The sequence below is a fragment of the Scardinius erythrophthalmus genome, assembly GCF_964197995.2.
Source record: "Scardinius erythrophthalmus genome assembly, chromosome: 5".
In the NCBI taxonomy this organism is placed as follows: Eukaryota; Metazoa; Chordata; class Actinopteri; order Cypriniformes; family Leuciscidae; genus Scardinius; species Scardinius erythrophthalmus.
This window is the reverse complement of record NC_138225.1, coordinates 16,639,219-16,666,088: the sequence shown is the minus strand read 5'-3', so window position 1 is coordinate 16,666,088 and position 26,870 is coordinate 16,639,219. Positions and strand designations below refer to the sequence as shown.

General features: G+C 37.0%; 1 protein-coding gene across 2 annotated transcripts; it reads right to left on the bottom strand.

Moving 5' to 3' along the window:
- Positions 1-55: 55 nt before the first annotated feature.
- cemip2 (cell migration inducing hyaluronidase 2) lies at positions 56-26,225 on the bottom strand. 2 transcript variants are annotated; one of them, XM_081365075.1, is made up of 25 exons: positions 26,017-26,225; positions 24,048-24,151; positions 23,553-23,904; positions 22,060-22,200; positions 21,366-21,933; positions 16,806-16,975; positions 16,515-16,703; positions 15,039-15,208; positions 14,042-14,254; positions 13,719-13,924; positions 12,681-12,750; positions 11,946-12,074; positions 11,243-11,331; positions 10,114-10,245; positions 9,965-10,000; positions 9,271-9,426; positions 8,964-9,141; positions 7,760-7,975; positions 5,596-5,807; positions 5,066-5,248; positions 3,713-3,941; positions 3,455-3,556; positions 2,435-2,580; positions 1,920-2,026; positions 56-1,818 (listed from the first exon to the last, which is right to left on the bottom strand). In XM_081365075.1, the coding sequence occupies exons 3-25, from the start codon at positions 23,881-23,883 to the stop codon at positions 1,610-1,612; spliced, it is 4,182 nt and encodes a 1,393-aa protein (XP_081221201.1). In that variant the 5' UTR covers positions 23,884-23,904; positions 24,048-24,151; positions 26,017-26,225; the 3' UTR covers positions 56-1,609. The 2 variants fall into 2 exon arrangements, with proteins under 2 accessions (XP_081221201.1, XP_081221200.1); XM_081365074.1 differs by lacking the exon at positions 24,048-24,151 and having other exon boundaries at positions 26,017-26,191.
- Positions 26,226-26,870: the final 645 nt, after the last annotated feature.

The window sequence follows — 26,870 nt, the reverse complement described above, 5'->3', positions numbered from 1 at the left end:
TTGAGTGCCTACAAGTATTTTACGTCACACACAAAATTCAACATTACTACAAATACGAGTTTTTTGTTTTGTTTTATAAGCTTTGTAAAATCTTATCTGAATAAAAATAAGAAACATAAAATTACAGCACAAAAGCATATCGTAAATAAAAAAGAGCATTTTACAAATAAAAAAATAACTCTGGAGGCAACAACACCCATATACTCGGGGAAAACGTTTTGCATCTTTAAGAAACAGCTTACAAAACTACTATTTCTGTTTCAAATGACCAATAAAACTCTTAGTACAGTGGTTAAGAAGTAGCCTAACTAATTCAACTCAAATAAAAACGTCACATACAGACAATTCAGGCTTCCATTTCAATCAAAATAATGACAATACATTTCAAATGGGATGTTATACATCATAAGCTAAGTGACAGCACTACAAAATGCATTATAATTGATAATGGACAACATTTTAAAGGGACAGTTCACCCAAAAATGAAAGTTGTTGTCATTTACTTACCCTATAATGACAAAACATTTCAAATGGGATGTTATATCTTTCAAGCTAAGTGACAGCACTACAAAAGGCATTGTAATTGATAATGGACATCATTTTAAAGGTACAGTTCACCCAAAAATGAAAGTTGTTGTCATTTACTTACCCTCATGTTACTCAAAACATATGACTATCTCTGGACCTTCTTTCAAACACAAAATTAGATTAAACAGCTAGAATCACAACCTCAGTCACCATTCACTTTCATTACTTATGCAACGGAAATAAAATGGTACTTGCTTCTGCATCTCCTTTTGAGTTCCACAAGAAATACAGGTTTGGAACAACACGAAAGTGAATAAATGATAACAGAATATTAATTAAGTTAAGGTTTTGTTCATATCTGTCATAAAAATCTTTTGGTGTGATTTCCTGTGATAAATGGCAAGTGACCTGATAGTGAACAAAACTTGCGTGCTTACTGGTTAAACACCTTTTCTGCATGTACATATCCAACATTAGACAATTGTTTATTGTTTTATGAAAAATATTTTAACTGTAGTTTATGTTTTGTGTAAAAAACAAAACATGAATACAGTCTAATATTAAGTGTGAAAGTATATACTGTAGAGTTATTGGTGTGTGTGTGTGTGTGTGTGTGTGCAGTAAAAACCAGAATGACAATTAAATAACAAAATGTCCCATCAATTAAAGAGGAATAAATAAGGAAAGCCTGAGTGTCATTTACACCTGCAGATGGTTGGATGAGGGAAAGAGGCCCCTCAAATGACAATTTGTATTGTGCTGTACTTCTGCACAGCTGATAATGAAATGCAAAACCATCCCTCAGCATTTTATGATGTACTTATAGCTTGTCCTGTCCACTTGTTATCCAGTTTGGAATAAAGATGTTTGGTGTGTCTTAAAAAAAAGTGCATCACTTTGTGCTGTAACATTTATGACAAAACACAACCACGCAGGACAAAACAACAAACAAACAAATACATTCAACTCACTTAAAATACTTGTTTAAAGTTCATTAATGCGTGTCTTTGCCAAAATAAATTACGTTCATAAGTTCACATTCATTCGCTGGTTGTGTTGTTTATTCACATCTAGTAAAGGCTCACTTTTGGCTAAGAGATTTTTTCAGGAGTTCAAGATCCATCCGTGTGGGAGGGTGTTTTTGTGGTGGACAAGAGTATTCCTCAAGGGACAGGGGAATGAACCTTTCCAGTAATCCCAGCACCTTGGTGCCTTGGCAGGCCAACAGAGCAGACCATGGCTGTGGTGAAGGTCCTCCTTGACCGAGGAACCCAAAGAAAGCAATGGCGTCTGTAAAGAGACGTCATGGGAATCAGCAAACCCAGAGTAAACCTCAACCAGGAAAAACAGATCTTGACAGTTATTTTTTAAGTGTTGTAGAAATACCTTACCCTTCTTCTGAAGATCTGGCGTTTTAGCAGATCCCAAAGAGACCAGATACTGTGCAACACCAGAAATGTCAGAAGGCTGACCTCTTGTGGCAAGAAGAACTATCGACCTACACAGAACCAAAATGATTTAGTCTAAACAGTGAAATATGGAAATGCTCACCTTAAAAAAAGAAAAGAAAAGGTTCACAATAGCAGAAGGTCCAAAATAGAGACCATACACTACTGTTCAAAGGTTTGGGGTTGGTAAGATGTTTTTGACTCACCACTCTTTGCTGAATAAAAGTATTAATTTCTTTCAAGGAAAAAAATGACTGTCCCAATGCTTATGAACAGTAGTGTATATACATAGTTAAATCTTTAGTACATCAAATCGGCACAGCACAAATCCTTCCCCTCATCACTAGCTCCCTCAATAAACACTGTAAGCCACCTCTCAACCTCTTCCTCCTCTGCCAACTTCTCCTAACCTCCAGACGCGCAGTCTTAAACCCCAAATCGCAAATTTCACCCCTCACCTCTTCATAATTCCAGTTTTAAAATACTGTTCCATTTTAGTGTCCAGCGTCGAAAACAATGAGCTCTTTGTGACTTTTCCAGAGCATGCGTCCACAGCAACTAGGAGGAACCCTGAATGGTTGAGGTCAAACCTCTCTGCATTTACCTATAAGACAATAAAAAGAGGAAACAGGTCATCAAAACAGTTTTACATGTAAACAACCTTCATTCTTATTGCATCCACAAACGAATATGCAAGTAAAATGAAGGAAACGCAAATTCTATAATACCCCCCAATATACTGTATAAAATTACTAGAAATGTGTACCTTGGATATTATACAATTTGCATACATACAAAATTTGTGGAAAAATAAAATCATAAAAAAAAAAAAAAAAAAAAAAAAAAAAACCATACTAAATGTTTTATTAAAAATATAAAAGTGCAGAAAGTTTTCTGTGATGGGGTTTAGGGGTAGGGCTAGTGTAAGGGGATAGAATATACAGTTTGTACAGTATAAAAACAATTACGTCTATGGAGAGTCCCTGTAAACCACATATACAACTACAAGTGTGTGTGTGTGTGTGTGTGTGTGTGTGTGTGTGTGTGTGTGTGTGTGTGTGTGTGTGTGTGTGTGTGTGTGTGTGTGTGTGTGTGAAAATCTTTACATATACTCTCATATACATAAACTAAAATACATTGTCATGACAGCAAAACTAACTAAAAAGGGCCACAATCAATTATAAAGGTTTTAAATGTCATAACTTTCTTTCATTACAATATGGTTCTAGTGATAACACTAGACATCTATTTTTTTTTACTAATTTAAAGTGATTATAACTTTAAATGTATATGATATTAGTTAACACAAACTATATAAGCCTTAAAATACTAAATACTAAAAATAAAATAAAAAAATATATTATAAAATATAAAAAATCAAAGCTGTACATATATTCTTACATTTTACTTATTAAACTGGTGAACATGCACAATTTCCACAAAATTGTATGAATCATGCTTTGAATGGTCACACTTACAGTGATATAGGCCTGTGTGTCATTATCCTGCTCTTCTTTTACACTGAGGGATTTGATCTGGGTTTGGAGGTAGCTGTTCCATGGCTCACTTGAGAAGGCAAACTACAGATGGAAAATAAAAGTTACAATTACCCAGAAAACGCAAGATAAAGCTCTTGGTCAGGATGGCAGATGGACAGTCAGTTCAAAGCCTGCCGCACACAAACAGAGCTACACAAATGATGTTGTCGGTTCATATGGAGCTTGGACTGTACTTACCTGTGAGGCCCCACAGGCTCTGCAGGGCTCAGTGTTCGGCTTTGGCATAGGCACTATGTTGCTGGCAGGCTTGCTGTATTTGGGGTAGGCACTGGCGGTGCAGTTGCAGGCCTGAGTCTTTTGGTTGGCACGTATGGTGGCGATGATCTTCACCCTCTCACAGCCTGCGGTGGAGCAGTAGCTATGGCCGTCTCGTCTGTGCCGAGCTCGTGCATACAGCCATAACAAACTGGAGGTTAAACACAGGCTTAATGTGTCAGACTGTAGTTGACTATTTAATTTCTGTCTCAGCCAATGGCGTGAATCTGGGTTGGAATTATCTGTTTGTCCAACCAATGGCAGAAAGAGGAATCATTCAGAAAACCTGACTCATTCTGAAAAAGTTACTACCCTTCAAATGTTTGTTGGTCAATAAGACTTTGAATGATTGAAAGAAATGAATACTTTTATTCTGCAAGACCACATTAAATTGACCAAAAGTGACAGTAAAGGCATTTATAATGTTTCTATTTCAAATAAACACTGTTCTTTTCTATACAGGAATAAATTACAGTGACAATTTGCATATATAATATATTGAAATAGAAAAGAGATATTTTAAATTGTAATAATATTTCACAATATTGCTGTTTTTACTATTTTTTTAATCAAGAAAATGGTGGGCATAAGAGACTTCTTTCAAAAACATAAAAAAAAAAAAACGTATTGACCTCATACGTTTTGAACAGTAGTTTAGATCGCTACCACATCCATAATCGTTATTACATGATACGGAGAGATTTTTATTTGAACTCATTGAAATTGGCTAAAATTGGATACATGTTCACATGCTAATTTCCCTTCTTTCGTCATCTAATAATTAACACTGTTAAATCGGTAACACTTTACAATAAGGTTCATTAGTTAACTACATTAGGTAGCATGAACTAATAATGAACTGCACTTATAAAGCATTTATTAATTAAAAAGTTTTAATTTTAATTTCAACATTTACTTATACTTTATTAAAATCTTGTTAACAATGCACTGTGAACTAACATGAACAAACAATGAACAGCTGTATTTTTATTAACTAACATTAACAAAGATAAACAAATACAGTAACAAATGTATTGCCCATTGTTAGTTCATGTTAGTTAACTAATGTTAACTAATGAACCTTATCGTAAAGACTGTTACCGTTAAATCTTTAGCAGATCAAAAAAAATAATATCCATTTTTCATAGTGTAAATTATATTATTATTCACTTAGCACAGATTTCAGTTGTTACTGCCCTACAGACTTTTGTGAAATGAATATGTTAATAAATGCTTACATATGAAAGGCAATATTTAAAATATACTTATTCCTACCCAGCAGATTTGTCGAAAAAGTACTTCCTCTCCTGCTGTCGTTTCTCTAAGTCTGAAATGGACGACACAGGGCCATAGTCCTCTATGCCATCAAAGCCATTGTTCTGCTTGTTGTAGATGTCTGATGTGATCTGGAATACTGTTTCATTGGGGTAGCAGAGGCCAAGCAGAGCCCAATCACCCCTACACGAGCAACAGAAAAAAAAAACCCATCAGATTGTCTCTAGTATGAGAAACATGTATGTTACTTACTAAATCACATGAATATAGAGTTTAGTGCAGGGATGGGCAACTGGAGGGCCACTGTCCTGCAAAGTTTATCTCCAACCCTAAAATACAGAACAAACACACCTGAACAAGCTAATCAGTGTCTTCAGGATTACTAGAAAGCTACAGGCAGGTGTTTTTTATCAAGCTAAACTCTGCAGGACAGTAATCCTCCAGGACTGAAGTTGCCCATCCCTTCATTAGCCGTGCCTAATGTTTTGTATTAGATATGGGGGAAATCGCATTCCTCCTTTTTTACTTACTGGTCAAAATTAATAAGTGACAGGACAGTTTCTCTGGGTGCAGGTCCATTCCAGTGCACTGTGTAGCTCTTGCCCATCATCAGTACAGGCTGGTATTGCTGGGTTGGTGCTGTCTGGCTTCTTACACCTCTGAGAACCATGGGTTTATCAGGGTACTCATCTCTGATGATGGACAGGCTTAGATTAGATGCGCCCTGTGTCTGTATGTACACCTATATAGAACATAAGTAACATACAAAACAAAAACAGTTACGATTTTACAGTTAAGTTTGGGGTCAGTAAAATTAGATTTTTTTTAAAGAAATTAATACTTTTATTCAGCAAGGATGCATTAAATTAATCAAAAGTGGATCAAAATCACGGTTTCCACAAACATATTAAGCAGCACAACGGTTTTCAATATTGATAATAAGAAGAAATGTTACTTGAGCACCAAATCAGCATAGAATGATTTCTGAAGAATCATGCGACACTGAAGACTGGAGTAATGATGCTCAAAATTCAGCTTTGCCAATAGGCTTGGGCGGTATTGGAATTTTGATACCGTCAAACCTCCTCCCTATTTTACCGGGGTATACGGTATTACCGTGACTAATTAAAAATTATGACATAATGGGCTCAGATGGCATCACCAAACTGTTGGCTTGTGCCTACACCGTTCAGAAACTGAATGCCAGATTAAAAAAAAAAAAAAAAAAAAAAATCAAGCCGTGCACGTTGTGTCTGAGTCCGGCCGACGGCATTAACTGTTATTATGAGCCCGAGCCCACCATTATTCAACATAATATCTGTGTGCGTGCAACAAGCAAGAAGTGCCTTTGTAATCCGGTGACGCGTGTCCATTGATTTTTATTAATAAAACTTTTCTGCAAAGATGGAAGTTGACGATCGCCATCTCTGTAGTGAACGCACCTATAGAGAGAAATGCACATCATTGATCAATCAGATTTATTTTCGTTTTGAATTGTTTCGTTTAAAGAAATTGACGATCGCCATCTCCATAGTGAACGATAGAGAGAAATGCACATCATGGATTACAGAGAGTAGGCTAGTCTATTTCTTTTCTTTTCGTTTTGTATGGTTTTGTTTACTGAAATTGATGATCGCATCTCTGTATGAACGCGCCTAGAGAGAAATGCACATCATGGATTAAATAATCAGAGTGGCCTTTTTCTTTTCGTTTTGAATTGTTTCGTTTAAAGAAATTGACGATCGGCATCTCTGTGAACGCTATAGAGAAAAATGCACATCATGGATTAATCAGAGAGTAGCCTACCCTATATTTCTTTTCGTTTTGAATTGTTTTGTTTAAAGAAATTGACGATCGCCATCTCTGAGTTTCGGTTAATTTATGAGATTTCAATGCAAGTGACCGCGGCATGCCAGCGCCCATCATGTCATGATTATATTAAATCCAGGCAATTTGGTTGATGAAAAATTTATTAAAATTAAGATACAATTTATACAAAACGAAATTCGTTTTAAAGAGGCCTTTTACAAAACGAAATTTATTGAAGTGGTCAAATCGTCTGACTCCCGATGCATCCCATCTTATTTGTGCTGTTCACTTTTCATAATCAACAAAGATGGAAAAAATAACATTATAATATTTTAACAAATACGAAACTTAATGCGCTTATTTAATGAACTCGAGAACAAAATGCATCCTGGCAGCAGTGAGTGGGTGGTAGTTTCGGAGATGCGACATTAGGTTAGAGGTGTTTACATCTCTCGCAGTCACCTTTTTATGGCACAATTTACAAATTGCCTCGTCAGTATTTACCGCCTCTCCCTTCTCATTTGGCTGGAATCAGAAATATTACCAAACTGCAACCACACAAGCATTTTTAGGCAATAAATAAATTATATATATTATAGGCTATATAAGTGGCGGTAATGACGGTATTGAAACTGATACCGGTGCTATTTTAAGATCCCGCGGTATCCGATATTACCGTAATACCGCCCAACCCTATTTGCCAATATTACTGCTTTTACTTTATATATGATCCAATAAATGCACCCTTGGTGAGCACATAAGACTTCTTTCAAAGGCATAAAAAAAAAAAAAATCTTACTGACCCAAAACATTTGAATGGTTGTGTACTTGCATATGAACATGACATGAAAATGTAAATGGAGAGTGAGAGATCTATTTCTTTACCTGAGAGTACTTGCCACTACACACAACCCCATTCCAATGAGGAACATCCACACATTGAGGGTGGCGGATCAGGAAATTGTCGGCCCTTGCCACATATGTATCTGAGTAATTACTGATCGAGCCATCCAGGTCATGAAAGATGGAATTTTTATCGCCATCCAGATCATTCTGCTCAAACCACTCGCCCGATCGACCAAAAAATGCTCTAAGATTCACCTAGATGATAAAAAGAGGATCACTGGTCATGAGAAATGTAAACAGAAAGATTCTAAAACCTATAAAATGTCCTGAAATTGATCCAGACAGACCTAGAATCAATGTGGTACCATTCACACACATCAAGTGAGGCAAAATATGACCAAACTTAGACCTTTCCAAGGGCTCTTTTTGACATATGCTAAATAGCAGCTGCCAGAACAGGATTTTATTTCATTACTCAGCACCAGGGCAGATGGTGTCCAATCAGGAGAGAACAACCAGATGTGTCAACTCTCCCTGAGAAATGAGCAATAAGTATAAGCATTAGTAGCATAAGCGTAAATAAGCGTTATTACAGACTAGACAGACCGGGTGGGTAAACTTGGAGAAAAGAGTCTTTATGACCTTGAGTAATGCAATAAAGTCCAGGTTGCCCCAGGGTATCCCAGACTGTAATTAGTCTAAAGTCATCTCTGACCCAATAAAAAAAAAAAATCCAATCATAGGTGAAAATGAAAAAAAAATGAAACTGAAACAATAAAAAAATGCCCACAAATTCGTTTTTGAAACACAATACATTTTAAAAGTTACCACACTAACTTTGGCAGTCGAAAAAAAAAAATCTAAATGAAGCTTTTAAACACTGAAAAAAAAACAGTTAAAGATTGAAAACTTAACTAACCAAAAATGACAAACTGTTAATACAAGATACAGAAATAAAAAAGTAAATTCGAAAATAAAAAAAATAAAAACTATAATAAATAATATACTCAAATAAAATAAAATTGCAAGATCAAAAATGTAAAAAAAAAAAAATGTATTCTGTATTCTTTATTTTATTCTGTAGTATTGATGACTTCTTTTTTTTCACAGAAGCAATTAAACTAAGCAACTTATATCCCTGTGTGTTAGGTGGTTTAGCAGTCACAGTATAACAGTAAAGACGTAAAGCAGTATAAGAGGGTGTTTGAACAGTTTCCAAGGCTAAATGTGTATGTGCACTCACACTAGGGTGAAAGGCGAGAGAGGACAGGTTATTTCTGGGTGTCAGCTGCCAGATGTTTTTCAGGCTGAATCCCACAGCCATGGTGAAGCGATCTGCAGTGGGACTGAAGGCTCGAAACGTGCTGTCCAAGATCCTCACTGGACCATCATTTATCTGAAAACCTCTGATCGGAAACGTCCTGACAAGAACAGAGCAAAAGACAAAAAAATATTCAGATTAAACAAAGAATTTATTTTCCCGCTAAACCAGCCTGAAAGTTTATGTTAACACTATTCTCTCTTTTCCCTTTATTTCTTCTCTCACATACTTGTTTCTTGGTAGAGTCCTCATCTTTCCATCTACTCCACCAATTCCCCAGTATTTATTTTGCCTTCCATTGGTGCCACGATTTCTGCTCTCGCCAACAAACAGGGACTGGGAGACCTCCTGACTGGAGCCTTCATCTTTAGGGTAGCTGCCATCACTGCAGTGAGGAGGAAGAGGAGGAGGAGGGGAGTGAAACACTTTAGTTGTTTCATTAACTGCTTGCCTTAGGAGGTTTATGTAGAAGAACTAATGCAGACAAGTTCACACACTTGCACACATTTCCCAATCAAATTGTAACCGTTTCAGCAAAATACAAAGATGTTCCTTTAAATTACTATGCCTGCAGCCAGAAACACAGACAGCAAGAACATGCCTGCACATACACACACTCTCACATAAAAAATATGGCTGTAAATTTAGCATGTTTAATGCCATTCTTCTTATTCTTATTTTTTAAAATAGCGTGAGAAAATGAATGCAATTGATCACGTCCTTTGAACCACATGTAAATTTTGTACTCAGGGATTTTCTTACCATTGGAGCAATCTAAGACATTGTACCGCCTTCATTTTTTATGAGAAGGCGTTCTTTTCATTTGAGGACTTTTCTCAAGAATTATCAATATATATGGTTAACAATAGATGTGAACAAAGAGGTGACTGGCAGCTCTAATAAACAGTAAAATGACAAAGTACCTTGCAAATGACAGTCCAACACCATTGTCAGCAAATCTATCAGAAAAACAAAACAATAATTAGAAGATTGCAATATTGTTTTTATGCAATGAGCTTCTCAAAAGGTTTTAAGCTTAGCAGGTCTACAATTAAGAGGTTTTGTCCTGTACCCTGAGTTTTGTATGATGATGTCACCTCCACGAATCCAGGCACCCAGATCATTGTTTTTAAAGGAGATGAGTGTGTCGATGAGTGCGGCCACCCGTGGCTTGCTTGGATCAGAGTTCTCATGAGGCCTGAACCTGAGAAAGAAATGTAAAACAATGAGAAACTCAATCTTTCCTTCAGAAGAAAATGTAAGTGCTTCTTTCCCATGCAAATGTCTTTATACTAGGGTAGAGCTATGTAGTTTTCTGTGTGACTGCTAGGTGTTTGCTACTGTAATATGAAATACAGTATATATATATATATATTATTAGTATTTATTATACTGCTTTTAATGTATGCTGATTTATATTGAAGTCTATTTTCTAGATTGCATATTATAGATCTCATTGTGAACTTTTTTCTCACTGTCAATTTTTTTACAATCAAAATGTCATAACTGGATCTTCCGAAAATAACAGTCTTCTCTCTGGTGGTGTATGCAGGACTTCTCCAATCATTTAGTGCACTTAAACCCCACCCCTGCAAGTTCACATTCATCAGCCTCCATTTTTAAGCAACGCCCACATCCCAAAATCCAATCCTCACCCTACATTTTCTTCTTTTCCGCTAATCCATTTCACTCAATGTACGTCATAAAATGGACAAAAAGACTATTTCCATTTTATCGCAACTAAAAAAGATCTATATATTTTTGTGTAAATGTTATATAAACAAATAAATTGATATGTAAATGTAGGTAAAAAGTAAATAAAATGTCCAAGTCACATTATGGTAATGAGAAATTTTGGAGAATTTGTTTATTTGAAAAGGATTTTGCTGTAAAATGTGAACTACGTTTTTTGTGAGATTCACCCACAAATTTTAAAGAACAGCATGTTGACAAAATGCAGTCACAGAAGTATAAATGAAAACGGAAGTAACTTACACCTACAGCGTATACAAACCATGACACTATGAAGTATATTTATAGTGTGGTCACTGTGGTTTGTGGTCTAAAAAGAGACCAGAGCTCTGTCCAGCTCTACCACATTCCCTAACTACTGCAGAAACTCTATCTGGGCAGATGTGTTTTCTTTATAAGCAGAATCAACAGACCCTGGACACAGAGAAACGTTCACCATATCCACTCACCTAGCGCTGTTGTCCAGACAGAGATATTCACGTGGGTCTGCCGCAGTGGCGTTGGTGCTCTTGACTTTTCTATCAATAAAGAGGCCAGCCTAACACAGGATGAAAGAAGCAATCACTCTTCACTTAGAAATTGTATGTTCAATATCAGGTACCATGTGAGTTGTGCAGTGAAAGTGAAGCCTGGATTTTCTCTGCACCTGGACAGTCTCGACACTTAACACACAGTTCAAGCTACCCAACATAAACAAGCAGATAACAGAGAACTATTGTATAGGGAAATGTATGTGTGAGCACCCTGTCACACAAGCACATTGTGCGGGACTTTGAACAATGAGGCGTTTCAGAGAAACAACGAAGATGCCTTGTGTACATGCAATAAAAACCTGAACTCGTAATTGATTTCATCAGTTTTTCCTGAAGCCACATTTAATACAATGTTATGAATCCCAAATGATTTATGAACTGAACAGTTATGAGCCAGAGGGAGGAAATGCTAATTTCACCACAGGGAGGTGGGCATTAAATGTAGATGGAGAAAAAGCAGTAGCATTGATACTGTTTGATATCACCTGAAGATTGTGTACAAAAAGGACAGAGGAATGTGTTTATAAAATCAAAAAGTCTAAGCATTCTGCGGCATTTTTATTATTTGAAGGTTTGTAACTAGAGAATTTGGTGTTAGAGTCATAAGGCATTTGATTACCTTAAAGTTGGAATGAACACGGTTGTTAAAGAAGATGCCCAGAGGCGTGAGCTCAGCTTTCGTCTCTGGAATCAGTCCGTGAGAGTCACCTGTAGAGGAGTTGTGGAAAATGTACCAAATTCCTGCATCCTGAGAGAAAAACAAAAAATATCAGAAACAGAGAATGAGGGGGAAACTTTTCATAAATATGGTAAAACTCCTCATCACCCTTGTAGGTTAAACATCTCCTTCACCTTATAATTCCCTTTAAAAATTCCCTATTTTGTACTAGTGGAAGGGCTGTGAATAATATTTATTCCTGAGTCCTCTGATCCAGGAACCAGACTGAGTCTCTATTAACCTGGCCTGCTGAGAGCACAGCTTCATAAGAAGCTTTTCCTTAATAAAAAAAGGGTGGAGGGATCATCCTTTTTAAATACAAAATCTCAAACAAACAAAGCAAAGCATAACAATACCACCAGACTGAACTGATTTATATTGGCAAAAACATCTTTAATAAAGGATTGGAATGAGGAGATGCTATCTGTGATTGCATAACCTCCTTGATGTTCTCATCAATATCACAGAGATGTGGGCATCATTTCAAAGAGCACAAGTTCCATCAGAGAAGCTCACGAAATAGTCGTTCAATGATAAAATACCATGAAAATGTTGTAAGCAAACATTTACTCACTGTTCATTACAGATCATTGTGAAAATTATTCATTTGGTCATATTATCAAAGATTGTGCATACCTGTGATCCAGCTGCTGAGTTACTGATTAAATGATTATTGGGGTGTGCAATCCAAAATGTAGATACTGCCCTAGAATACACACATAAGACAGGATCTTTTCAATGTGCGATCATAAAATATATTGAAAATATGAAGCATGGATATATCTAGGTACTGTACATATTTCACTTTACAGTCAATATTATTCATATCCAAGTAAATATAGCAGTATGCAGTATTTGAGTGCATTCAGTGTCTGGTTAAACTGGATTACTGTTGGTTAGGGTTAGGAGTTAGTGAGTAAGACAGGTTTTTATGTTGAAATATAGTATGAAAAACAAACAACTAATAAAAAAATAACTAATCAAAATATTTTCGTCAAATTAATTGACAAAACTGAAACTAAAATGCCATAACACAATTCTTATTTTTTTATCTTTATTTTAGATGAACTAAAACAAAGTAAAAATAGCCACAAATTAATTTTAACATAAATATTTAAAAATGTACAACCTGCCTGCATTATAAATTAAAATGGTAGCTAGCAATAGCACATTCTGTGCTGATCATTTTAACAGTGTTAAACATAAAAAATAAAAATAAACAGTTGGTGGTTGAACTGCAACTGAATAGCCTAGCCAACACTGAAACCTATTCAAACCTCTATCTTCACCCTGAACATCTACAGCTCTATACACAAACACATACAAGCTCCCAAAACATTTTTTATTCTTTTGAAAACAGCACCTCCTTGGCCACCTGGGACATTGGGTGTTTTATTACCCGGATAAGAGAAAAGGACTATCGCTGAGTCTCAGGAAATGAGAGCTCGGTTCTTTCTCCTGTTATTTGACCAAACAATACAGTGGGTCATGTTGTCAACGTCAGCTAGTCAGAGCAGAACAAGCGCTCTGTAGTCTGTCCATCAGGAGACTTTCAGAAAAAAATACTCAGACATGCACAATTTTAAGCTGAGAGGCTTCAAGCAGTGTGAATATTGGGAATATTTACAGGTTGATTCAGTAATATTAAATTAATATGTGTTTATAGTATCTTACTTGCACTCGGTTGCAGGAGATGGTATATATCCTTTCTGCACCCTGTTTATAATGTCTGTGCACATGCTATCATTGCGGTCAGTAGGTAGAATGGTCCCTGGCCTGGTCAACAAGCCTAAGTTATGGAAAAATATGTTCCTTTCTTCAATCCCGTCCCCCAGGAAAAAACAATGTCCCAGCGTGTCATAGCCAACCGTGTCCCTAACCTATAATAAAAGGAAGACATCATGGTGAAACAAAATCTCATATTTTCAATGTGGTCTCAGACTTACTATATGTGCACACAAGCCCGCTGTTTATTGCTCGTTATCTTTCTCTCTCACCAGCAGGCCGTTAGTGGCGTGTATAGCAACACATCGGGAGAAGGAATGATGGATGGACAGGGAGTTCACATAGGTGGGGTCACTGTAGCCCCCGCGCTGATCCACATCTCCACACCTATGAAAGTTCACAGGGTATCTGCCCTTCTGCTGCTGCTGACCCATGTGTTTCAGCTCCACCTGAGACAGGTGTACCGATGAGAAGTTCCCTAAAATCTAAACATACACAAAGAGGAGACCAAAAACACAAGACCACAAAGTGTTGGTGAACAAATAAAAAAATGTTTCTGCCTTTTAATTGTGAGTGGTTCTAATTTTATTTTAAAATAACAAATAGTAAATAAAATCATTACGTTTTTTTTTATTGCACAAAATTATATTAAAACTCATTAAAAATATAATATAGTAATAAAACAAAATATAATAAAAAATATCAAATATAGTAAAAAAGGTATTAATTATACAAATTTTCTTAAAAATGATTTTTAGTTACATAATATAATATAATATAATATAATATAATATAATATAATATAATATAATATAATATAATATAATATAATATAATATAATATAATATAATATAATATAATATAATAGCATTTATATTAACAAATTATAATAATTAAAAACAAAAAATCATTCATTTTTCTCTACAACCACAGCACCGGACTCGCCAGAAAAAGCAAAGACTGCTGCATGATATATGGTTAGTAATTTACATAAGGTAAACATTGACCCGTCAACTAGTCGACTAGTAAAAAATCAGTAGTCGTATAAGTGCCACTGTGTGTTGTTCATTCTTTTGCCAAACACAACATACAAATTTTATACTTTCAGTTACTTTCATTCAAAAAACAGCTATACTCAATTATCCGGCGCTAACCCCAACATACAACAACAGCCTGTCATTTCTCCACATGACAGCACCAGACAGCTTAGTGTTAAATAAACACACAACCGCTCTCACACACATACTCACACAGACCCTCAAACAGACCTTGATGTGTCCCCCGAAGGTGTCGTAGCTGAAATACTGGCACCAGTTTTCTCCGTAGCAGGAGTTTTCCATTTCTCCATGAATGAGGATATTCCTTGAGAGGAGAGCCACCTCTGCACGCATGTCCACACCGTCCAGTATTTCTCCCACGTGGGTGAACTGAGGCTTTCCTGAAAAATTCCAACACATTAACACACCCCGTAAAACTCACCCTTTAAAAGCACTGACTAATGATAAATTTTGAAAATATGATTATTTAGAGAGATTTGTCTTAAATAATGAACTTACGACATCTAACAAATAACATTTCTCGATTTAAATATTTTGATCATTTAATAAGATTAAATATCTAAAAAAAAAAAGTGGATCTAGGAAGGAAAGCAATCTGTCCACAAAATCGGACTGCCCTTTACGCACACCCGGAGTGCACAGTCTGCACACAGTATCCTTCCGGAAGGATAAGGGCTGGCAACAGCTTTGCCAACAGCACACAATGCACAAGGTGACATTTAAACTACATTCTTTCAATAAAGGTCACAGATTGGAGATATTTCCAATTCTCCAAGGACTCAACACATGTGCTGGGAATAATGACCATACAGTAGTGATTCATACACAATACACCAAAGAAACTAACACTTAATAATGTAGAAATGTTTTAGCATTATACAACAATATAAATTCAAGTGGCATTTATTTTAAAGATATGCACAATCATAAAGTTTGGTCTTCTTTCTTTAAAGAAATTAATACTTTTATTCAGAAATTATGCATTAAATGGATCAAAGTTGACTGTAAAGCCATTTATAATGTTACAAAAGATTTCTGTTTAAAATAAATGCTGTTCTTTTTCTTTTTGATCTTTCTATTCATCAAAAAATCCTGTGTTTTTAACACAGATAATACTTACAAATGTTACTTGAGCACCAAATCAGCTTGATTTCTGAAGGATCATGTGACACTGCAAATTCAGCTTTGCCATCACAAGAATAAAATGACATTTTAAAATATATATTAAAATAGAAAACAGTTATTTTAAATTATAATAATATTTCACAATATACCTGTTTGTACTGTAATTTTAATTGAATAAATGCAGCCTTGGGAAGCATAAGAGACTTCTTTCTATCTAATGAAATGACATCCAGACATTTGTGTGACTTAAGTGTCCAAATTCCTATACTCACTAAAGGCCAGCTGGGACATTAGCATTGGAAAGCAATTAGTGAAAATGTTTCTGCGTTTTTAACAGGGTGGAGTACATGATGGCCTCAGGTCAGAAATGACAGTTTGTTTATGGGATTCTGGTAAACAGTCCTCACCCTTTTCCTGTCCTAAACTCAATGACACTACAATAATTTAAACTCGGCTGTATACAAATTCACAGAAAGATTCAGATCAGAAACACTGTAAATTGTCACCACAAGAAACCGGAGGAAATACATGCTGTTTAGCGCGAACACACCACTGCCTCACCTTGAATTCGAACCTGTTTCCTGTTACAGTGGGGACACGGGAGCAGGGTGAATTCCTCTGCCTGATGCATGGAATAATCTGTGCTGGCCACCACAATCCGATCACCCGGTTTCCAGCTGCTAACATCATCTTGCAAGTTCAGAACCACTTTATCCACTGCATCCACTTGGAAGCCTGTTGTAGGGTAACCTTTATGGTAGAGCAAAAACCAATGTAAGTTTTAAAAGGGTTTTCTTTTAATACATTACTGGTCGATGTTGAGGATTTGATTATGTGCTGTCCAATACGTACCATTACTCCACTCACTGAAAGCAGTAACAGTGAAACCCACACCGTCCACAGTGACGAAGTCTCGGCGAGCCAGCGCCTTGCCACCTGTATCATGGTTCTCGTGTTCTCGTACGTCTTCTGTGCAAGAACCGTTCCCTCCTCCAATTACTGAGACCAAGGCCCATGCCTCCCTAAAAGAGAGATGGAGGATGGAGAGAAAAAGCTAAAAAGAAAGCCAGTAACGGATAAAAACATCCATTTTTATCAACAGATTTGGAAGAATTGTGGATTCATAAAATATAAATTGGCTAAAACCGATCAGTTGTTCATTAACAATAAAATATAAATTACAAATTAGTTTGAATGACTCCTCCATTTAGGCTTGTCAACACACACCCATGTGGAAGTGATGATCGGTTATTGCACATAAATGGAATTTAACAAGAGAGCAGCCAAAACTCTGGGGTGAAAAAGTCAAACACTGTCAAGGATGAATGAGAATGACTAATTAAATCCTTCCATTATTTATCTTGTCAGCCCATTAGTACAGTGAAAAGAGCAATTGTCCCTCAACTGAAGGTAACTGAATGACTGTCATTAGTCTATGATGATAATATAAACCAAAATGTGGAATTGTGTTTTCGTAAAGAAGAAAGTCTTTGCTTTCTTCAAAGAGTAGTCCCGATGTGTGTTAAAGGGTTCTTAAAATTCTCATTTACTCATCCTCAAAGTCATAACTATATGATTAAACTAAGTTTAACCCAAAATGAATATTCTGCCATCATTTAGCCTACTCACCCTCATGTCATTCTCAAACTAAACACTTTATTTCTTCTTCGAAACACAAAAGATGATATTTTGAGGAATGGCTCAGTGTTGGGAATGAAATATTCTTCAAAATATCTTATGTTATGTTACACAGAGGAAAAAAATTGGGTGAGTAAACAATGACAGATTTTTAATTTTGTTCATCATACAAAGCTGTTGTATTACTTAAGACGACTTGGGTGCATGGGTCATTTGGACCAGTCTTATTATGCTTTTTGACATTTTTGGGAGCTTTACAACCCCTGGACGTGGACAAGAGCAGCGTGAACATTCTTCTGAACTTCTCTTTTTTACTCTTTTTTTTTTTTTTTTTGGCCCCCAGAAGAAAGTAAGTCATACATGTTTGGAATAACATGAGAGTGATAAATAATGACCAAGTACTTAAAAATTAAAAAAAAGAAACATAATGAGTCTCTTGACCTTTTTTCACAATTAATTTAGAATATTATTCATAATATAACCAATCCTACTTCCTCTCTTCCTACATGGCAACAGTCAGCTTTGGCAAGAATTGAACTAAAATGAGTGGAAAAAGGGGGGTAAAATACCAAAAACAAAACTATTATGGCTCAACAGGCTCTGGAGCTACTGGCTTCTGTTTCTGTAGTAGCATTAATACTACCACTATGACAAAATAGCAGTCACTTCTTAACAGCAACTAGGTCAGAACTTCTATTTGTTTTACTGACACATATGAGCTCTAAAGGCCAAGCCTCAGACACAAAAGCCCCCAGAGGTTTGGAAAATAGTGTCTCACTGAACTTTCTCCCATTAAGGAATGTGGTTCACTGCAGTTTAGAGAAAGTTAATAAAAATCTGTGTATAAACAGAGAGACAAACTACCCACACAGAGACCAATAAGGCCATCTTAGCTGCTGTGTCTGTGATGGCCAGTAAACCATACTTGTATTATTGTTCTATCTTTCATATTTTCATCTTTTAGCAGTCACCAGGGCAAGATTACCTAATTTCTCAGAATGACTATTATGTCTGACTAACACAGGAATCTTTCCTGTCTATTTCCTTCTTGTTCCTGGCCATTCCCTACCCTCAAAGGGGAGATTAATGTGTAATATCATTAACGAGTGAATCGTCATAACATTTCCTGCACTTTTAGTCCTCCTTCAACATGTGAAACAATTGTAATTCCATTTTCTCTGAGTAGCACTAAAACTTAGAAGTCTTAGGTTAACAATCATGGAGTATTGTTTCAAAGTTTAAAAGCAGGCAACAATCATTTTCATGATTCCACGATGATGTCAAAATCTGCTTGAAATTTGAGTAAACAAACCATTTTCCACAATAGCACAACAAACTCTTTCTTCTTTCAGATAAGTCAACCACCAGGGATCATATTGACTCTGAAAGGACAAAGGTCTTTTTAGAAAAATAAAATGACAAAATAATTTTACTTAAAAAGGCCAATTTATACAATGCGAGAAACAACTATAAACATGATATTATAGACAACATCTTGTTAAATTAAAAACTTGCAAAAATATTAAATCATTGCCTTTTATATTGTATTTGTACCATTGCCAAAATAAATTATTGAAATGTCATCTCAAAAATATTTACTTTTTTCTAACCACTATTAGAATTCAATTAGAACAACAACCCTTTAAATTGTATTACATTATTTTGTATTAAATTCACTTAGCACATGTTTTGTATCCAAATATACACCATTTCCACAGGGACAACCCCCCCTGAGTAACTAGTTAAGTTAAGTGCTTTCTTAACAACACAGTCAAACTTTAATAATCAACATTCTTTCATACCTCAACTTCTGGTAATTTGCCTCGTAGTCTGTCAGAGATTGGCAGAACCCATATAGTAGATTTATCACGAACCAACAATAGGCTTGTCAATTTATTTTTATCAAAATATGTGTGGCACTGCAATGCACCCCCTCTGGAGTGCCTACGGGGTTTGGGGGGGGTTACACTTGGACAGGCTGGTTTATGTTGCGCAAGTTTTCAGTTAGATTGTGCCAGACTGTTCTGTTTTTGCAAAGGGAGCTGCCGAGATTGCATGTTTTCATCAGAGATGTGGTGAGTCTGACTGGTAAGGGGTGGAAAGGTAAGAGATTTCTATGTGCGCAATGTGTCAAATTGAAGTATCTAAATGAGTAAATTCACGTTATTTTTTCGTCACACCTACTACTAGCCATATCCTGCCCATTTCACTGGAAATGACATAACTGCAATGGCACCAAGTCAGTAGTCAGAAGACAGATATTATTTCCTCATATGATATGCTTTTTCGTTGCCTTGCAGTTCTAGTTATGTAACAGAAATAAGAGTTTTCATGCCCAAGACCTTTGACCAAGCTAATGTGTCTAGAGACGTAGTCTACAGCTTGAACATTAAAATAAGAATGCATATTTTCCATGTTTCTTGCAATAGTAAGAGAATGCTACACACAAGTGCCTTTGCAGTGGACTGTAAAAGTAGGTTTTCTGTATGGAGGAATTTCTAGATTTGACACCAAACTCTTTACGAAATACTTTCAGTTGCATGGTAAGAAAAACTATATCCCTCATTGAAAATAAAACCCTGTACTTTTCATCTGCAATGTAACCAGAAGAGACTCTTCCTCTGCCTTTGAACTCTTTAAAAAGCCTTTCAATGAGATGACAGATACACGCGTCAGCTCTTTTTACACAAATCCTGGAAATATGCCTGTTTAACCTTTCACCAGCTTTTCCTGCATAATACTGCCATTTGAAACACTTCTTTAGATGCGTTTCTGTAGAACAACCAACCAGTTAGGTTAAGCCCAAGAGTGCTTAGGACTATTTGCTACTAACATTTGGCTTATATTAGACTTCTCATGCAATATTAGACTTCTCATGCATATACTGGCAAAAGTCAACATGCCGACTAAATAAATAAGAACTTTTATATTTGCTTTAAATTTCCTTTAACATCAATGTGCAGTGACCTCAGAAAGTATTTGGACACCAAAGTCACACTTAAAAATTTCTGAATGTAACTGCATAAGACAACATTAAACACAATCCATGAATGGGACTCGTAAAGTATACACAATGTACGCTGCCTTTGGGATTCAGTGGCTGATCCTCAGTGGGTGAGTCTGAATTAGGATATGGTTCATGGAACAACAGGATACTTTCTGTTTCCAATCACAGTAACTTCAAAGCTGTGCTCGGATATATAAATGCAAAACTCATCAGATTGGACAAAGCTTCTTTCCTGATACCACCCTTCAGGGAATTATTTTGCAGCTATAAAAACGTTTCGGACTACAATGACATTCAAAGGAAAATTATGTGGAATCATACACAAAGTACAGACTTCGGTACTGAAATGTAAAAAATGTGACGCTTTGAGCGCTGTGGAGCGGAATCGTAAACACCTCTGATTGCCCATTGTACTCATACACATATGTCTGTGACTGGCTACAATGATCAGCACTTCAAAAACATGTTGTAAATATACATCAATGACACTCTTCGCCGAGCCCAATTTTACAATTTTAGTACTGATTGGTACCAAAGTCTGTACTTTCTGACAACTCTAATCCTATCCCTGCTCAACAAACAAAAAAAAAAGCCTAAGCTGGTTTTAGCTTGAGTCTGAACATCTATAAAAAATAAACTTTAAAACCAGCCAACAGACCAGCCTGATCAAGCTGGGAGACTAACAAGCCGACTTAAGGCTGGTTTAAGATAACTTTTCAGTAGAAATACTTTTGTAATCATGCTTTCAAAAGGCCTGCCTTATTTACCTGTATTTGAGATTATTGACATGGTTGCTGCCTAGAAGATCCTGGATGGTTTTCTTGGTCTCATCCATCAGGTTCTTCACTGCAGAATCTCCGATGGCCAGTGCAACAATGCGTCCTGTGGGCAGAGACTTCAGCAGCTCACTCAGCATCTTACTGTCGTTACGAGAATCGTGCGTGTCGAAGCGCTCGTTATTCAGCACCTCCGCCGTGTCCTGATCAACCACCCGCAGGTTAATTCCACGGCTGAAGTTCTTCTGGAAGGCATGGTCACCAGTAGCCAAACCTGAAGTGGGTACGGTGGAAGTGAGGAAGGTCCAAGACAACCTCTCTGACCCGTGGAGCTCCAGAGTTCCTCCGCCATTCACACCCAAAAACTTGCGGCCCATCCCAGGTACTTCAGTCACGGCGGTCTCGTCCGATCGGCCGACCAGGGTGATGGTGGCCAGGGAGCGATAGCGGCATTTTGGAGCCCCGATATGGAGAGCGCCGCCATCTTCAACCAAAATGTGGCGTGTTCGCAATGTAATGTTTTTGGAACCCTTTTTATCATCCGCAAAGACAACCAAACCTATAATTTAATAAATCGAATCAGACTTTAAACCCTAATAAAATCACTTTCATTCAGAAACACATCAAATTAACAAGCCAAAGTGTTCTCAAAGGCAATTTCTTATTTTTAGGGTACTACACATACCTCCAGCCTGGATAGTGACAGAGTACAGAGTGGCAGATGAATCTAGGCGATAATGCTCACCACTGCGTACCACCACCACCTTTTTGAGATCATGGCCTGGGTTCCAGGATCGCAGCGCGGGGTTGTGATGAGGGCAGTTCACTGCAAAAAGATATAGAAAGACATTTCAGAGTCTGAGTACAAGATGACCACATAGAGTTTTGATAGTGACAATAAGGATCAACAATAAGGATTTGTTTCCTACTTTCCCAGACCAGCCAGACCTTTCCCACCACAAAAGAGTGATCAATACTTATTTTTAGCAACTTAATTTTAGATTTAGTAGATTAGTAACTTTTTAGATTACTTTTTAGTTTAGTAAAATTAATACTTTTCAAGCAACCACACATTAACTCGCGCATATATTACCATTTAAAAGTTTGTACCAAATCAGCATAGAATGATTTCTGAAGGATCATGTGACACTGAAGACTGGACTAATGATGCTGAAAATTCAGGTTTGCCATCACAAGAATAAATGACATTAAAAAATATATATAAAATAGAAAATTTTCATTCAAGCCTTGGTGGGCATTCAATGAGACTACTTTCAAAAACTTACTGACCCCAAACTTTTGAATGCTGGTGTATTAAAGGAGAACTCCGCAACTCTAGCGAACTCTAGTCACTTCTTCGCTGATTTTCCGTTTTGTTGCCGCATGTTTTCCCCACGAGCTCCCCCTACAGCTGTGGGGGGGCGTATATTTCACAACACGGTCGTAAAAAACTCACTTGCGGCGGCCTCCTCCCCCTCTCTACCGCTGCTCATGTGCGTTTGTTTTGATCGGAGCAAGCCAACTGTATCATGTGGAGCTATGTCTGACTACCGAGGTGGGTAATCTGGTAATACATCATACATGCGTGTGTTTATGTCGAATTGCCATAAAGCAATTCGTGTTTCGCGCTCGTTCTCGTTCTCGTTCTCGCTTCTCACGAGACTTCCAATTTCTATCTTGCCGGGACGGTAGTCCCCAAGTTGCAAGGTTGGTTTTCCGCCTGGGAACGCTGGGGGGAGCGGGGAATGTCACCAATATCACCAGAACAGGTTGTTTAACCATCCAAATGATTTCTAGAGTTTTATTAAGTTAAAAAAGTTACCAAGTTCTCCTTTAAAGGAATAGTTACCCAAAAATGAAAATTCTGTCATCATTTACTCATCCTCAAGTTCCAAACCTGCTGAACACAAAAGAAGATATTTTTTTAAGAATATGGGTAACCAAACAGCTGATGGGCCCCATTGACTTCCATAGTATGGAGAAAAACAAAATACTATGGAAGTCAATGGTGCCCATCAACTGTTTGGTTACAAACATTCTTCAAAATATCTTCTTTTGTGTTTAGCAGAAGAAAGAAATCCATTCAGATTTGGAACAACTTGAGGGTGAGTACATTTTCATTTTTGGGTGAACTTGAACTATCCCTTTAAGCACACACACAAGGTGTTTGTATCTTACCATCCAATTCATCTTTAGAAGTAAGGCTGAGGACGATTATGAGAATCAGTAGGAAGAGACAGAAGAAGAAGCCAACACAAATATAAGTGTTTTTCCTCTGCTGGTTCTGGGAACGCTCCCTTCGACTCTCATCTACTGTCAGATTAAAAACTGGAGGACGTGCAGCGAGCGGAGCAGGGGGCTTCAGTGGGGGTGGTGGAGGAACCTTGGCTGGAGGTGGAGAACGAACTGGAACAATCCTGCCTGGAACATATCCTGATGACCGCTGAGCATTTCCGTTGACAGGAGCCACAAAAATGGGGTGACTGCTGGGGCCATCATTAACCTGCATGGTATAACTGTCTGCCACGTCCTACGAGAGGAAAAGAAAACACATAAAAGATGCATTAGCATTCAAACATTTGGGGTTGGTAAGACTTTTTCATGTTTCAAGGCAAGAGTAAATTACGCTCACCAGAAATATTATTACAATTTAAACAGATTTAAATTCTTTACCTGTTTTTTTACCCTGTTTTAATATATTTTAAAATATATAAGTCCTGTGATGGCAAAGCTGAATCTTCAGCAGCAATTACTCCAGTCTTCAGTGTCACATGAACCTTCAGAAATAAACATTTCTTCTTATTGTTAATGTTTTACAATTGTGCTGTTTACAATTTTTGTGGAAACTGTGATACTTTTTTTTCAGGATTCTTTGATAAACAGAAAGTTCAAAAGAACAGAATATATATGAAATAGATCTTTTGTAACATTAAAATGTCTTTATTGAAACTTTTGATCAATGTGATGAATCCTTGCTGAGTAAAATTACACTTTCCCCCCAACTGACCCAAACACTTTGAATGGTAGATCATGCAAAAGTTGTTTTTGAATGACAATGAAAAGGACTTCTTAACTTAAATCTGATATTGACAAAATTACACCACACTTTTGGCATTATGCATTACACTCACAGTTCTGTGGACCAACCAAACTGGCACAAAACTGTTCCATCCTCTTAATTTCGATCGGGTCTCAATTTCATAGTGGCACTACAGCGTGCTTTGAAGTGCAAGCTTTCTGTGGGTTTTCACATTTTCAAGTTATTTACTAAACACATGGCACCAATTACGAGAAAAAAAACTGCTCAGTTGTTCAGCCCTGGCCCCTTCATGCCACAAAACAACAGATACTGGCCCTATAAAGAAATTCTCCCAATAAAGCCTGTCACACAACTATTTGCTTACCAATAACCACGTCAGCCAAATTCCTTTATTATCATCCAAAGCGACTTAAAAGCTAACAGAGAGTCTAAACAATTTGGCTTCTTACTAATGCTTTTATAAACTCAAGTCAAACTCTCCAGGGCAAAAATCAATCACAACTTTTTCTGATCTTTTAAACATTAGGAGGGAATAGAACAACCAATATGAGAACAACATCTATTGAACCATAGTTTATACTATTATACCAATTTCATCCTTGCTTTGGTCAACATATAGATTGCACTATCACCAGATCCTAATCTGACCATCTGCAACTCCTCATCCACAAATGCAGAGGGGCACAGAAATCACTATAACTGAGGAGGACATGCATGCACCCCCCCCCCCCCTTCTTTTGGGATAATCAATACCCAATGCTTTAATGTGTCCCATCCCCCACTTTTCAAGTAGTTTTTCACCCCTGCACAAATCAAATCACATTTTAAAGGGGGATGAGCAATGAATTTCAACAGTCTGAAGGGGCAAATGGACAATGGCAGGGTATGGGCAGAAACTTAGTCTCATCCAGATTGTGTAGTCCTCTAGCATTATAAATAAATATAACGCTACAAAATAACTCAAACCTGTTCAGATGATTATTAAGGAAAAGTTTCCATGGACCCAGGAACTCAATTACAAAAATTAATTCACTTTCTCATTATGACCTACATTGCAAGGACAAATGCAAAAACAATTAGACTCTGATGCATGCAAAAACCAGCCAAAGATGGTACCCCAGCCTGGCCAAGCTAGTCTTTAGCTGGTTTAGATGGTCAGTAAAATGGTCTCCCAGCCTGACAAGTGGCTAAAACCCATCAAATCAAGTCTGACTAGGTTGGGATATCAGCTAAGACCGACAAACAAGCTTTGGCAGGTAAGATAATTTTTTCAACAGGAAAACTTTACAATATTGTTTTTTTATTAGTATCAACATATCTAAATTCAAATGCAACATTTTGCACGGCTTGTACTGTAAAACATTTGTTCTGTCCACCTTTGTCTCAATAGAAGCTGGTTGGCACCAAAACCGCTACATCGCGCCCTCCTCTAAAGTTTACACAATGCCACAAAGTTTCAACTTCAGATGCATGCATGCGTTACTTCATTCCTCCTTCAGTCATGTACCAACAGATGCCATAAACGCACAATGCACGACCAAAAATCCATAGAAAGACAGTAGAGGTCTCTATACAATGAAGACAGAGGAGGAGATATCTTACCTTTCGGTCTCTTTTCACTGTCACTTGCTTGGCTCGTCCGCTCCTTTCTCTATCAACCGTAGAGAACCACGCGCAACTCAAGGGGTTATTTGACAGGGAGTTCGCACTAAATGTGTTTTAATCTTCTTTTACATGATGTTTTATCTCCTGGGCTGAAGTCAGCCAGCCCCGTCCCAGGCGCGGCTCGCGGAGGAAGTAAAATTAGAGGCGTGTACTGAGGATGAGGGAGCGACTTAGAAAGAAAATTAACTTGTGGAAAAGCCATGAGCATGACAAAGGGGTTCTCAAGTGGGCGGGTGTTACAGACCACGACATATGATGAGCCAACACGCTCTCTTCACTACATACTTGCAGTTAAATTGTATTTGAAACTCTGAATTCGTTTTCATGTCATACTTATTATGGTCGCATTCAGTCAGCTGACGACGAAAAGGGAAGTTTTCTCGTTTAGTGACCGAATCATTCTTATGAGTCGGATCTTTTAAATGAACCGGTTAACAAGCTGGTCTGGAACTGACTCGGTCGGATCGAGTGCCTGTTTTGGACATTTTTTATTTATTTTTTTGTTAGACACATATTTTTTAAAGCAGTTGGTGTTATTAAATTGAGTTTTTTGTAAGCTGGAAAAATCTGCATGCTGAGAAATGTTAATTAAGCTTAGTGTTGTTAAAGTGAATGCAAATTATATTTAGATTTACTGTTTTATGACCTAAATAGTGGCTCAGAAAACGAAGCGTGGCGCACTAAATTAAAATAAACAAAGGAATTATTAAATCTGAATCGTAAAACATATGCCTACCTATGGCGTTAACTGGCTGTTTTAGATTTACTAGGTTGTAATGAGTGCACCTTTT

Coding starts and splice junctions, on each gene's coding strand:
- cemip2 (XM_081365075.1), bottom strand. CDS start 23,883: ATGCAGGTTAATGATGGCCCCAGCAGTCACCCCATTTTTGTGGCTCCT. Junction 22,201..23,552: donor TTCTAAAGATGAATTGGATG/GTAAGATACAAA, acceptor ATCTTTTTGCAG/TGAACTGCCCTCATCACAAC. Junction 16,976..21,365: donor GTCAATAATCTCAAATACAG/GTAAATAAGGCA, acceptor TCTCTCTTTTAG/GGAGGCATGGGCCTTGGTCT.